General features: G+C 39.5%; 1 protein-coding gene across 2 annotated transcripts in view; it reads left to right on the top strand.

Annotated features, from left to right (window-relative positions):
* The window catches only part of LOC131690445 (DNA fragmentation factor subunit alpha-like), a 177,714-nt gene that overhangs the window by 157,149 nt on the left and 7,530 nt on the right, over positions 1-13,035 (top strand). Inside the window, exon 4 of one of the 2 annotated variants that reach the window (XM_058976220.1) lies at positions 3,359-3,648. In XM_058976220.1, coding sequence (XP_058832203.1) covers positions 3,359-3,648 — 290 coding nt within the window. Of the gene's footprint in view, positions 1-3,358; positions 11,291-13,035 lie in introns of those variants that run through there. The other variant, XM_058976219.1, reaches the window with a different exon arrangement.

The raw sequence follows: 13,035 nt of genomic DNA, 5'->3' as shown, positions 1-13,035 counted from the left end.
CCGAAATTGATTGTTGATGCAATTTTGAAAACTAAGATGGCGGCTTCCGGTTACCACAAAACAGTGAAAATCATTGGTATCATTGTATAGCGGGTGGTCAGCAGAAGAAAATTGGCGATTGATGGCATTTTTAAAACCAAAATGACGTCTTACGGTTACCACAAAACAGTGAAAACCATCATCAATATGGGTGTCATTTGAAAGGGGAAGGTCAGTAGAAGACAGAAATAGGCCATTTTGAAGAGCAAGATGGCGACTTCCAGATAGACAAGTGTGTCGGCGCCGGTAATTTTCAATATACGTTGACACCGAACGATAGGCCAGTGGCTCGCCACCGAACCTTTTTCCCACGCCGATTATTTACGAACTCGAATATTCCCAATATTTTTGCCTTTACCAAAAGAAGACAAACTACTATGATAAAAGTTCACTCAGATTCCGATTTCTCGTTTTTCTTCTGTTGTATTTATGTTGAAGACGCCGAACGGAAAAAAATGTCCCCAGATTTGTGAATGTATTCTGATTTAATTTTACGTAACAAAAACAGGACCATGCACACAATTCATTTGTTTTATAATTGTGTTCTATTTCCTTCCTTAGCGCTTGCATAACGTTTTGGAGTATGGAGATTATTGTTTTTTTTTGTGAATTTCATTTACGGTTTCCACTATGTCGTTATAAAATCGTTTTTCTGTCCGTGAACTAGTTTACAACTTTATGAATGAGTAAAAATAAACCAAATGTTCACTCGTGATTATATCCATAACTCTACTAACTGATTCATGATTTATTACGTCTTGATCGTGGCTTTGAGTTAGATCACAAAATTTAAACAGTGGTGATGTTTTCTCATGAACCATTTCATGAAACTGGGAATGTTATTCTTGGATCCATTCCAGCCTTGTGAACTGGTTCATTATTCGCGATTGTAAAATAGTTCCTAAAATCATAAAATACGTTTTTAATTTCATGATTTAATGCATGAAATATGCAATTTTATGGATTATCTTCATATTTTCACGTGATTCACATGGACAGTTTCACGGAACTCAGAATGTTTTTCGCAGATTCGTGATAAACAGTTCTTTTGAATAAGTTAACAAATTAAGCATGTATTTCTAATCATTTCCACTTTCATGCAACCCTGCGCATGGTCTTGAAATTTTTATGTGAAGTACATTCAAGAAAATTAGGAATATTATTTTATTAGTTTTGGTTTTTGTTCCGTGGACTGTTACATAACATATAATTTAGTTGTTTATGTCCAGCTGCTAGTAACCAATCATATGTACGAGAAGTAGATATATGAAAATGCTGTTTCTAATACAGCGAGGACCCGATTTTATCAGCCCCCGATTTTGTCTACAAACGATTTTGTCAGTTTTTTACCCGATTTTGTCAGCATCATATGAAAATTGATAGTTAGTAGTTTGATGGGCTCTAACAGACAAACCAAGTTGGATTCGAATAAATCCTTCCTTGAGCATATTTTTCTTATATTAGAGATCCGCAATAATCCCTTAAGGGAAATTTAAACTAAATAATCGGAAAGGGTTACGAAGCTATATCTAGGGACTAAGGAAGAATATTATAAGAGCTTCTGTTTTTTTTAAACGAAAGAAAAATATATGTCCCGATTTTGTCAATGTCTCCGTTTATCAACGGAGACATTGACAAGGGGCTGATAAAAACGGGTCTCCACTGTAATCCTAACATCATAACAAGATTAGTAAGTTATAGCATTAGCTATTTAGATAGGCTGTCAATCGCAACTTAAAACTAGCTAGTTTTCATTCAAATATGTTATATTTTGTTCCAAGTGGGAATGAAAATGAAGAGCCAGTCCGAATAGAGCTTGTTAATTCAAATGTGAACAGGATTGTAAGTACTCATATCGCCACTGTACAGTTGAACGCCTGTATAACATCAAGTATAGTGCATGATTCACCATCGGGGTTTGTCTTCTACTAACCACCTCCTTTCAAATGACTCCGACATTGATGATGGGTTTCACTGTTTTGTGGCAACTGGAAGCCGCCATCTTAGTTTTCAAAATGGCGTCAATCAACAATTTCGGTCTTTTTCTGACTATCCCCTTTACAAAGACACTCATACTGATGATGGTTTACACTATTTTGTGGTAATCAATTGCTATCTTCTACTGGCCATCCCCTTCCAATCGATACCCATATTGACAATGTTTTTCACTGTTTCGTGCTAACTAAAAGCCGCCATTTTGGTTTTCAAAATTGCATCAATTTTCAATTTCGATCTTCTACTCACTACTAGCTTTCAAATGATGATGGTTTGAACTGTTTTGTGGTTACCGGAAGCCACCATATTGGTTTTCAAAATGGCATCAAAATCAATTGTTGTTGTCTACTGACCACCTCCTTTCAAATGATGCCAATATTTTGTGGTAACTGGAAACCGCCATTTTAATTTTCAGAAGTGCGTCAATCATAAATTTCCAGCGTTTGCTCACCATCCCTCTCAAGTGGTGCTCATATTGATGATGGTTTTCACTGCTTTGTGGTAGCTGGAAACCGCCATCTTGGTTTTCAAAATGGCGTCAAATGTCCTTGTTTGTTTCCAGCCGCAATCAGTGCCGGAATGGCCATACCGAGATTAATAAAGCTGTAGGAGGAGCATATGATTTGAAGAACTTCGCATTTCGTGTAAATCTGTTAATCCAAACAGCTGGAATAATAACAAAGTACATACATTTTGTAAGGTTCTCTCGGAACAGTTTTCCAGCTGCCAAGATTGGGCCAATTGATGGCCATTGTGAAGAATCAATAGAAAATAGCGCGATATGCAGGCAATTTCAAAAAAAATCTACTTTAATGTATGAGATATTTCTTCAAAACTCGTCCGCTACCCCACTTGGATATCGAATATACCCCACGAGAACCCAAATAATTCCGGAACCGGTCAACGGATTTGAATGCTAATAGGGACACAGAAACTGAACCAAATTCCAGATCTCTTAAAGACCATCCAAATAGGTCAAAATGTAACGAAGTCAGAGCAAAATTAAAATAAAATGTTCAGAAAATTCATAACCCGGTACTGCTTATGACTTAGAATTGACTTGGATTGTTTTAAATTAACTCTCCGTAGGGGTCTGCTTGTTTTTATTTATTTATTTGTTTATTTATCTAGAGTATAATTTAATGTAAGTTGTAAACTTGGGTTTCGTAGATACACTAACAAATACTAACCAGTTGGACCGCATTTACACAGGGGCTTTGCTAACATGTCGTTAACCATTTAGTAGTTTAACTGTTGCTGCCTGTTGCTAATACATCCAATTACGCATTCTCCACCCACTCTTCTTTCCGCCTCTTCCGAACAGAATCCTGCATGAAAAACGACAGGCTCTTGACGCAATTGAGCTGCTAAAGTTGATCGCCAAGCAGAAGGTCTCCATCCCGAGTATCGTACACAACATCCCCGGGGGTGACGACGACGGTAACGATGGTGATGATAATGATAACGATGACAGTAATTATTGTGTGGAGGGCAGTTTAGGTGGTGTCGGTGGTGACGTTGGCGGTAACGTCATCCGTTACCTCCCGGCGGCAGCGGACGAACTGGACAGTGCGAATCGAAGCAGCAGTAACAGCAGCAGCAGCAGCAACAGTGGTAAGCAAATCATACTTGAACTGGATCCCCGGACACTAGCCACATTCCAACAGCAAATTAGTACGAATGCTTCAAGAAACACCGCATCCGTAGCGGTTGCAGCAGCAGCAGCAACAACAGCAGTAGCCGATCGTAGCGATACTTCCGCGGACAATTCCAACAGAGGCGAAACGTCAAACATATGATATTTGGTTTATCAGATCAATTTTTGTCAGAAGTAGAATTAGTTCAAGTGTCAATTGAGATTCAAATCTTTTGTAGATATTGTTGTTGGTTATTGGAACGTGTGATACCACCTAAATACAGGAAGGGCGGAGTCATTGATTGATAATCTAAACTCTATGATGTTAATGAGAATCAAAAGTTTTACGGCTATACAGTAGCAGTTGATTTAAACGAAGCAAAATACAGCACAGAGAACGTAACGAAATTGTAAAATAATCTCTGCCCATACGGATTGCCTTAATTTAGTTGAGTAATAGTACATGGAGAAATTAATTCAGTGACATTCGTGCACGAACACAGAAGCAGTTTTTTGTTCGCAGGGTGCGACGTAGTCGATATGCAGAAAGCCGCAACTTGACTACCGAATGTTATTAAAGTCCCTTCTATCCCATGGCGAACATTTCACCCCGAATGATGAGCTTATTAGTTTGTTCAAACAGCCACTAGCGGTAGCCGTCTTTTCCTACGGAATATTTTCCATCCCGGCCTTCATGAATCATTCATCCACCCGGGACCATCTCGGGCCGACCCGGGTACTGTGCCAGACAACGCACACTGGGCAAAATGTAGGAAACTTACTGGATGCTGGGAAAGTTTGATCAAATACGGGAAAATCAAAAGTTGGGATAAAGGATAATGCACCTTTGTCTCATGCAGCTTCAGACCGTTATAATAGAACTACACTGCCGTTATTCGCATAATTGTCCCATGTTCTATGGGGTTCCCTATATACATGGGACAATTATGCATAGAACGGCAGTATAGAAGCATTACAAAGTAATGCAATTACTTATCTTGTTTTGAATTTCCATTAGGTAATGGAGTGACAGTACTGCTCAGTAATGATACTAAAACGCCTCGTGCAACGACACCGAATGATGTTCAGGAAAGGCAACCCAATCTTTAAGACACGATACGAGCTGCCTTATTTCATAATCCCTCAAAATAAAACTTTATCGTTCACATGAGAACTGCAAAAGTAGTTTCTAGTTAGCGTTGTGTGCTGCTCTACGCGACAGATCTCAGAATACGAGAAAAACATTTTTTTTTGGTTAGTTTTTTTTTTATTTTCAATCCATTTATCAAGAGTTTTTGTAGTTTGTTCGCAAATATATTCAGAAATTTGTTAAATGGTTCAATAATGACAATACCAAAGTAACTCGAATCTATAAATATGAGTGAGCACAATCATTTCAGCATCACTGACTTCCAACAAATGGAAGAAAAAACAACGTCTCATCGTGGCTCTTGCAATACTTTTGTCAGCTACGGTATGTGTGGACGAATTGCTAGTTGACTGTTGGAATTGCTATCATGTGGTTTTCATGCCATCGAGTAGTCTTATCAACCTCGCGGTTATGTCTCTGACACTAGCCAGCTCTAGCTGTTTCTGGCCAATGAAATAATCTCATAAACATTAAAATATTGCGTTTCTAGAGCGTTGTCGTTTTAGATTAGCACAGATGAACGCTTTATTTCGTCGAGATTTTATGAACAACCTTATTTGGTGCTATTGGGATATGAACTTTTTCGGTGCTAATGAAATACTAAAGTGTCAAACAGAAAATTAAAATACGATTTACTAAACAAATACTGTGTGTCCTAATCATCCTAACACCCACTGGCTGGCAGCGGTTAACAGAAATCAAGATGTTTCCATTTATTTATTCATGCAAATAACTTAATTACAGAATTTTGGTAGGTGTTAGCTCGATTGAAGCCATCGTTCCATCAACCAGCCCCGTTCTAATATAATGTTTGCATCAAGTGGATTTAAACATTATAAAAAGACTTTCGATTCCTTACGGAAAGTACGAAGTCGAGGCGTATTAAGCGTATTTATTAGATTTTTATATAAAATAAGTTACATTGGGTGGATCTTGTATAATGATTTTGTTTCCACATACATTTGGTTTAGAGCCATAAGAATGTTTTTCCGTGTTAAGCAGACAACAATTTGCCCGCGTATTTTTGCAATATATTAATATCTGAAACGATACTGAAATGAACACTTTCATTGTATATGAATATTCTATTCTAATAATCCATTGACGCTGTCAGCTGATTTTTAACCGAAATGCTTATAATGTGATCATTAAAAATACGGAAAACAACCACAATTGACCCCCTTCAACACCAGTTTGGCCTTACAAAGCCGAAACGCGGGTGGCATCGTGAAAACTGTCGAATAGAAGGTGACAACTCAATTTCAATTCATTTGAAGACAACATGTCTTGGGTTTGCATACCGTACATAACTAGACTCACTGTTCTCCCTTCACCCACAGGGAAGATATCAATGAAAATGGTCATTTCAAAGCTTCGCAAAAAGTCTCACATAACATTTGCCAAACAAGTACTCAAGCAAAAACTGATTATTGATTAAAAATAATTGGCTCTTGATTTTTTCTTCACACTCACCGTCAAGAATGACAGAGGTGCTCGGCTTCTTGAAAACAAGGCTTGTTCATTTGATTGCAGGGTTCGGATCGTTTTACTATATTTTTGAAAAGTTGTAGCACTTAATGCATCAAGGTTTTGAAAATAGCGAGGACGAAAAGTGCTTTCGAACCTGTTTTCTTTGTATCAGACTGTAAGGATCGGAGCGCAATTTCAAAAGTATTTGAATAGAGTCTATGGAAAAGACGACACAGGCGTTCTTGGGTCGATTCCAATGGATTCTTTCTGCTTCTCAGGATCCGGAATTCGGCGGTCGTCTGAAATTTCGATTTTCAAATAAGCGTTGTACAATACGTGATACTTAATAACCTTATTTAATGAAAATCAGTGAAAGATTTGGTTTGATATGATTTTGAGTTTAGAACTAATTTATAATTGAAACCAATTTAAAATTGTTCAAAACGTTCGGATCCGACCCTGTTATTCCTCCCTTTTATTTCTGATTTCTGATCATTTCTCTCTTTTTATTCCATAGCGAATAAAAAAGATCGAAAGACGATGCTTCGGTACGCGTTTAGTAATTGACATGAATCGTTGCTCTCTAAGGTTACGTTCTTAAGTGTACCATAAGGATGTGTATGAATAAGCCGGCAGAGGGTGCGGACATAGCGTGGTTGGTAAATTGGTTGGTAAAGCCTTTAACGCAGCTCATCTGGGTTCGATTCCCAACCCCGCACATAGGGTTAGAGATTCATCTAAAAAGATGATTCTAATCTATAATGAGGCGAATCTCCTTAAGATTAAAACCTCTATAATCAAATAAAAAATCCGGCTGCATACTGAAGCGCTGAAATCGAGATATTAATCCCAACTTACAAACTTGAAGATGCAACCAGTCGCTACATTTTAGTCGCATTCACAAGTTGCCTATTTATGACCTCTAATGTTTCATTGCGTTGTCAGGAGTATCTGCTCCAAATTTAAGCCAAATCGGACAAGTCTAGCTACCGCCCAACTAGTTTACATTTTCATATCTAGGTGGCACTGCATGAAAAATTACTGCAAGCAAAAGTAAGATAAATAATTTTATTTCCCATAACTTTGTCGAACACTACAACTTAATCCAATTTTATTGAGAGAAGTTATTGAACTTTTAACAAAGTAATGTCTGAGTCAGTTTTGCATAGAGACTAACCGCGCATGGTGGTAGTGCTCGATTCCCAATGGAAAGAGATAAAAATTAGGTACCTTCTACAAAGTTATAGAACAGGCACTTACTTTCTTCTTAACCTGTCCTAATTATATCCTAATTTATTGAAAAGTTTGTGACGGCGCCCTCTATCCGATGAAATGTGCAATGAGAGTTTTCAGAAAGTCGTTTTTGACATAGAAAATGTCTTACTACACTATCTCATTTTAAAATCCAAAAGTTTCTGCATCACTATTTTGAACGCTAATGACTTTATTTATGGATGAATTTACATCGTTTTTATCAACAAATCATTTTGAATTAACTGAAATTTGATTTTATTTCTATACTGTTTATGTATTCCAATAGTATACTATTTTGAACGCTAATGACTAGATCTCGGAAAACGTGAAAACTACCATACACGCGTCAGTCTTTTCCGGGCAGAGCCGTCAATAGGGAGCACCTAGCGACTCAATCAAATACAACGAGATTATAAATAACGTGAATTTTTGGCTTTCACGGTTTAGAAAATAAGAACGGCTGTTGTATACTGTCCGACGTTTCGGCTACTGGTTTTGGCCTTTTTCAAGGGAAATATAAGGCCAAAACCAGTGGTCGAAACGTCGGGCAGTATACAACAGCTGTTCTTATTTTCTAGACCGTGAAAGCCGAAAATCCATCCGGTCGTTTTCTACTTTCCATAATAAATAAAGATACCGCGTGTCTGTTTGAGTCATGACTGCATCGTCCGGTTTGGACGGTAAAATAGGCGGTAGACGCTAAGGCATTTCTGCACACGCAGTAGAATCATGTGCAACTTGCACCTGTTTCCTTGCTGTGTGCAAAGTTTATCGTGCGCTGCGCAATTTGAAACTTTGTTCAATACTGCAGGGTGTGACGTCTGTTGTTTGTGAGTTTGTACAGGTTAGCGTTGAAATAAATTTGTATGCTTGTGTGTGTGCGTTTAGTTGGAATTCTCGTACCATAATGTTTTCGGCCGCTCTTGGGTACGTAGGGTCATGAGCCTATTGGCACACACGTTTTATATTTCCGAAATACGTGATGCGGCCACAGCAAACGTCATTGAAGAATAAATAACAGAGAAAGGGTCCGAAGGTGCTACCTTGAGGCACACTGGATAAATCAATGGAAATATGCGATTCGCTATTTTCCAGTTTGACAGATAGGGTACGGCCGATAAGATTTTTAACTCGCAGCATTACTCTTTTGGACAGCTAGGGTAAGGCCACATTTCTGTATATTAACAGCACAACGAGAACAAAAAATTGGATCTGCGCTTCGTTAAAGCTAGAGATCATTCGCCACATATGTCTGCCGTCCTCGTCCCGCTAGTAAAGTATGTTCGTCACCATCCGACTTTACGTCTCACACTCGAAGACCAATACCTTGACGTTCCGACTGACGTTCCGTGGTTCGGAACGCTGTGGAACGCAGTGTACGATGTACGATGGAATATTGAAGCTGAACCTTCCCAGAGATGGAACGATTTTCGATTTTGCGGATGATGTGGTATTCCAAGTAATCGGAGAATCACTAGAAGAGGTGAAGGCACTCGCCACGGAGACGATTGCCCGTTATAAAACAGTGTTGGTGTTGATTAGCAGCCGAAAGACAGCAACAGGCGAAAATCACGAATATGTGTCGACTCCAACTTTTAAAGTCACGACGATTATGCTAAGGGGAAGACTGTGAGAGCAACCATAGCTTTGGTGGAGGTGCCAGTGTAGCGGGAACAACGAACCATCTGGAATCGCCAGACCAAAGCCCTTGAGCAGACTAGTTCCCCCGACAGGGACTGGATGCGAATAAGTCGAGTGAAGCGCCAGCGATGGGTAATCGAGTTTTCAGCGAACCGGAAGCAGCGAACCAGAAGCTACGCTCCATCCGGTATCTTTAACATTTTCTCATCAATTTATTTAAACTTTACGAAAGAGCCGCTGATGTAGTTGCTTTTTCATTTTTTTCTGAAAATTTCCAACCCTAGCTATGTGAAGCCTAGTTCAATGTCGAAACCTCCTTGAAAAACTACTTTCTTAGCTCCTCTTAGAAATAATTTGATCTTCAATGATGTCCTCTAGATATGAGAACACACGTCGGTTCGCTTGGACTTTTATAACTTCAATAAAATACTTTTCAATAATTCACAATCTTCTTACCTCATCGCTTAAAGTAGATGCCGTTCGAACCCCGTATCAAGCTCAAAAGGAATAAGCGTACTGAAATACGATTCACTCGAATTCCTATACACTTTGACACAATTTCCTCCCAGTGTGCAACGGGCCGCAAGAATCCATTAGTACACCTGTCACGTTATACTCGGACATGTTTTACGGGCCTCTCGACATTTTTGACGTTTTATTTACCCTCTCACCTGGTTGCCATCGCAATTTGGACAAGTAAGCGACGCGACGACGACGCAGGCCGCCGCAAAGCACGGAACAGGCAGATGACCTTAGTACAATTAAAATGTTTATCCATACACACTCCCACCCACACCGCCGGATTCGCTGCCCGCGTCGTCGTGTTGGTTGATTTTGGACAGGTATGCCGGTATGGGTAGAATGCCTGATGAAGTATAAAATGGAATAATATGAAAGGATTTTTTTTGGTAACGCGCCGCATTTTTGATTACGGGTGTGGCATGGCTGAAAAACATTTTTTTTTTCAGGAAATGTTCATAATTCAAAGCTTTAGAATACGCGATAATGCCCACACGTTCGTATTTACGTGATTATAAAATAACGGTAACGCACCAGCATATTAACGAACATGGTGCCGATTATTACGATGTCAACAACACAATCCAAATTATTACCATATTAGTTGGTCGAGTTCACAATATTTAGCGTTAATTTATATCTAGAAATCATATCGAAAAACTAAAATATTTTTGTTTCACATTAGTGAACGCGGTTTACATTATTTGGTGGATGGTGGCTGTGCGTTTCAAATTTGCTCCCTAGGACTCGAACTGGAAACATCGATATATAATTGAGTTTTTTTTAATCATGATTAATTTTTTCTCTCTGAGTATAGTATTGGATTTTTTAACTAGATCATGTTTCACAAAGTAGTGATTTGGACTAGTTCGCGAGCATACACAGTTGGTTCTGAACAATGTTTAATTTTGTGATCTAGTTTACGTGAAACGAAAGGCACTTTATTTGGAAACAAATTAAGCTCTGAAACTACAAAAACGTCAACATAGAGATAATAACTAAACCCACGAGTCTTGCTAATTTATCCAGTACACCAAACCAACGTTACAAAAAAACACTACCGCCATTGCATACCTTTGTAAAAAATGTAATATTTTCCAATACTAGATTCCATACAATGTGCACTAACGAGTTCTCCGACTTTAACGTATAATACATCCGAACAAAGTGCTACAATGTTATGTTCGTAACCAGCAAGTTACTGTTCCCTGTCGCATAGAACACGAGCAAAAAACGCTACTGCAGTGTAAGTGCTATATTTTGCAGCTTTGTGACCAACCCGGACGCTTTAAGAGCTATATCTACATGTAGAGTAAATTTAACGAGCCACTTTTGGAAGCTTTTTGTGGCTCCTATGGCGAGCTAGGTACATTCCCAGTTGCGTTACTAAGGCGTATCCTTCCACGAATAACGAAGTGGGGAAGCTTCGTTTTTTATTTCAGAGGAATCTTCTGAAAATACTCCCCAAAAACATATACCCATATCACTTCAACCGTAGAGCGGCACCGCACAGCCAAACCCAAGTATGCACGCACAAAAACTGTCTCAAAATGAAACATTTCCCTCTCGAAAAGCCCAAAAGACTGTGAAAATATGCTACGGTGCGGATATACACAACCAGTGACACGAGCGCAAAAACTTGCACGCTCCTCAGGGAGGATCAATGCCGAGTAAACAGAACGAAAAGAACATGGTGAAAAATGGTAAAAGACATCCGAGCAAAAAAAAACCTATCGTGTTCTTATGACGAACTGGTTCGCTAGAAGGTTTGTTTTACCTACTGACTGAATGACGGGTGTCTTCCTTATAAGAACTAAATCTAGAAGCAACCTGTTGAGCTTGAATCCGCTGTTCGACACTTTCTTTTATTTTTATTCGATTCTACAAACTACAACCCGCTCCCCACTATCATTTACAAACTACCAAGCGTTTCCTTTGAACCAAAGGTAGCCTGCATCGACGTCAAATGACGAACATGTCACACTATTGGAAAGCATATTTCCAGCAAAAAAAAATACCACAAATCTCACAGGATTGGCATTTCATTTCCATTCAATCATAACGAGCGGGCGTAGGCAACAATGCACCACTTGCCGTCCGCCAGACATCGCCACGCGCGCCCTGCGGAGGGGGAGGATGTGGGTTATGCAAATTGCAAATTCATCGTATCTTTGCAATCACAAAAGCCGTTTGTTTGCCCGCGTATTTCCCTTGATTCTTAAAAGCAACCGCACACTACGATGAATATTCATCGCGCCCGCCCTCTACCATTCAGCTGCAGGCCGGGCCGGTACCCGGGCGAAGGGTTGATCAGCTGCATGCGCATGAACGGGAATGGGAACACAGTTTTCCGCACAATCTAAAATAGGGTAGGTTGTGGCGTGGTTCTCGGCATTACCAGTTTCTTTTAACTGCGAATTTTGCCGATGCATATGTGGCTGTGCAAGTTAATTAGAGCTACATCCTAGATTCTGAGATGGTTTCCAGGCGTGTCGTAGTTGCGTGATTAAGAAGTAAACTACTCTACGTTCGCACTGAAGCATAATTGAAAGCGGACTCTTGGTGGATCGTGCAACAATGTTCGATGCGGTAAGCAGAGCTGTAGAAAATCAAAGGGAAAACGACGAAACAAACCAGCTGTACCGTGAGAGTTCGTAGTGGACACACGTGTTTATTAAGCATTTATAAAATACATTTATTCTAATCACTAAAACCGCAATTTTAGTTTCCGGCCGCCACAGTTACGAGGGTGGTTTGAAAAGCCACTTATCTTAATAATTGATCAAGGCTATAGAATAATGTAATGAGTAACGCAGTTACAATAAATTTCTATACAAAGAAAATGTAAACCGCATCCAACAAAACATACGACGAAGGGCTTCTGGACTTTTGTTAATACGAAAAGAAAGGCAACGGATCTGCCGTCCAGGATGGTCTACAATGGCGAAGTAGCGACTACGACGGCGACAAAGTGCTTCCTATTTGCCAGCGACTTCTCGAGTGTCGTCATGACTGATGCGCCATCTACCATCGGCGGCCTGTGATGTTCCCGTTAGGGCGGTGGATACGGATGTATTCACCATTTCAGAACAATCGGTTCTCTCTGTAATACAAAAAACGAAATCGTTTTATGCTCCAGGACTAAGTGTTATACCTTCAGCTGATCTGAAAAAAATATTCCGATATTTTAGCGATCCCACTGACGCACCTTTTCAATGTGTCACTTCAGCAGCAAAAATTTCCCAATGATTTGAAGTGTTTAGTCATGTTTCCGGTACACATAAGCAACATCGAGAACTACCGGGGAATCACTTCGCTGAGAGTCGCGTCA

Source organism: Topomyia yanbarensis, chromosome 3 (assembly GCF_030247195.1).
Source record: "Topomyia yanbarensis strain Yona2022 chromosome 3, ASM3024719v1, whole genome shotgun sequence".
Classification (NCBI taxonomy): domain Eukaryota; kingdom Metazoa; phylum Arthropoda; class Insecta; order Diptera; family Culicidae; genus Topomyia; species Topomyia yanbarensis.
The sequence above is the reverse complement of the archived record's forward strand: the minus strand, read 5'-3'. Positions and strand labels throughout refer to the sequence as shown.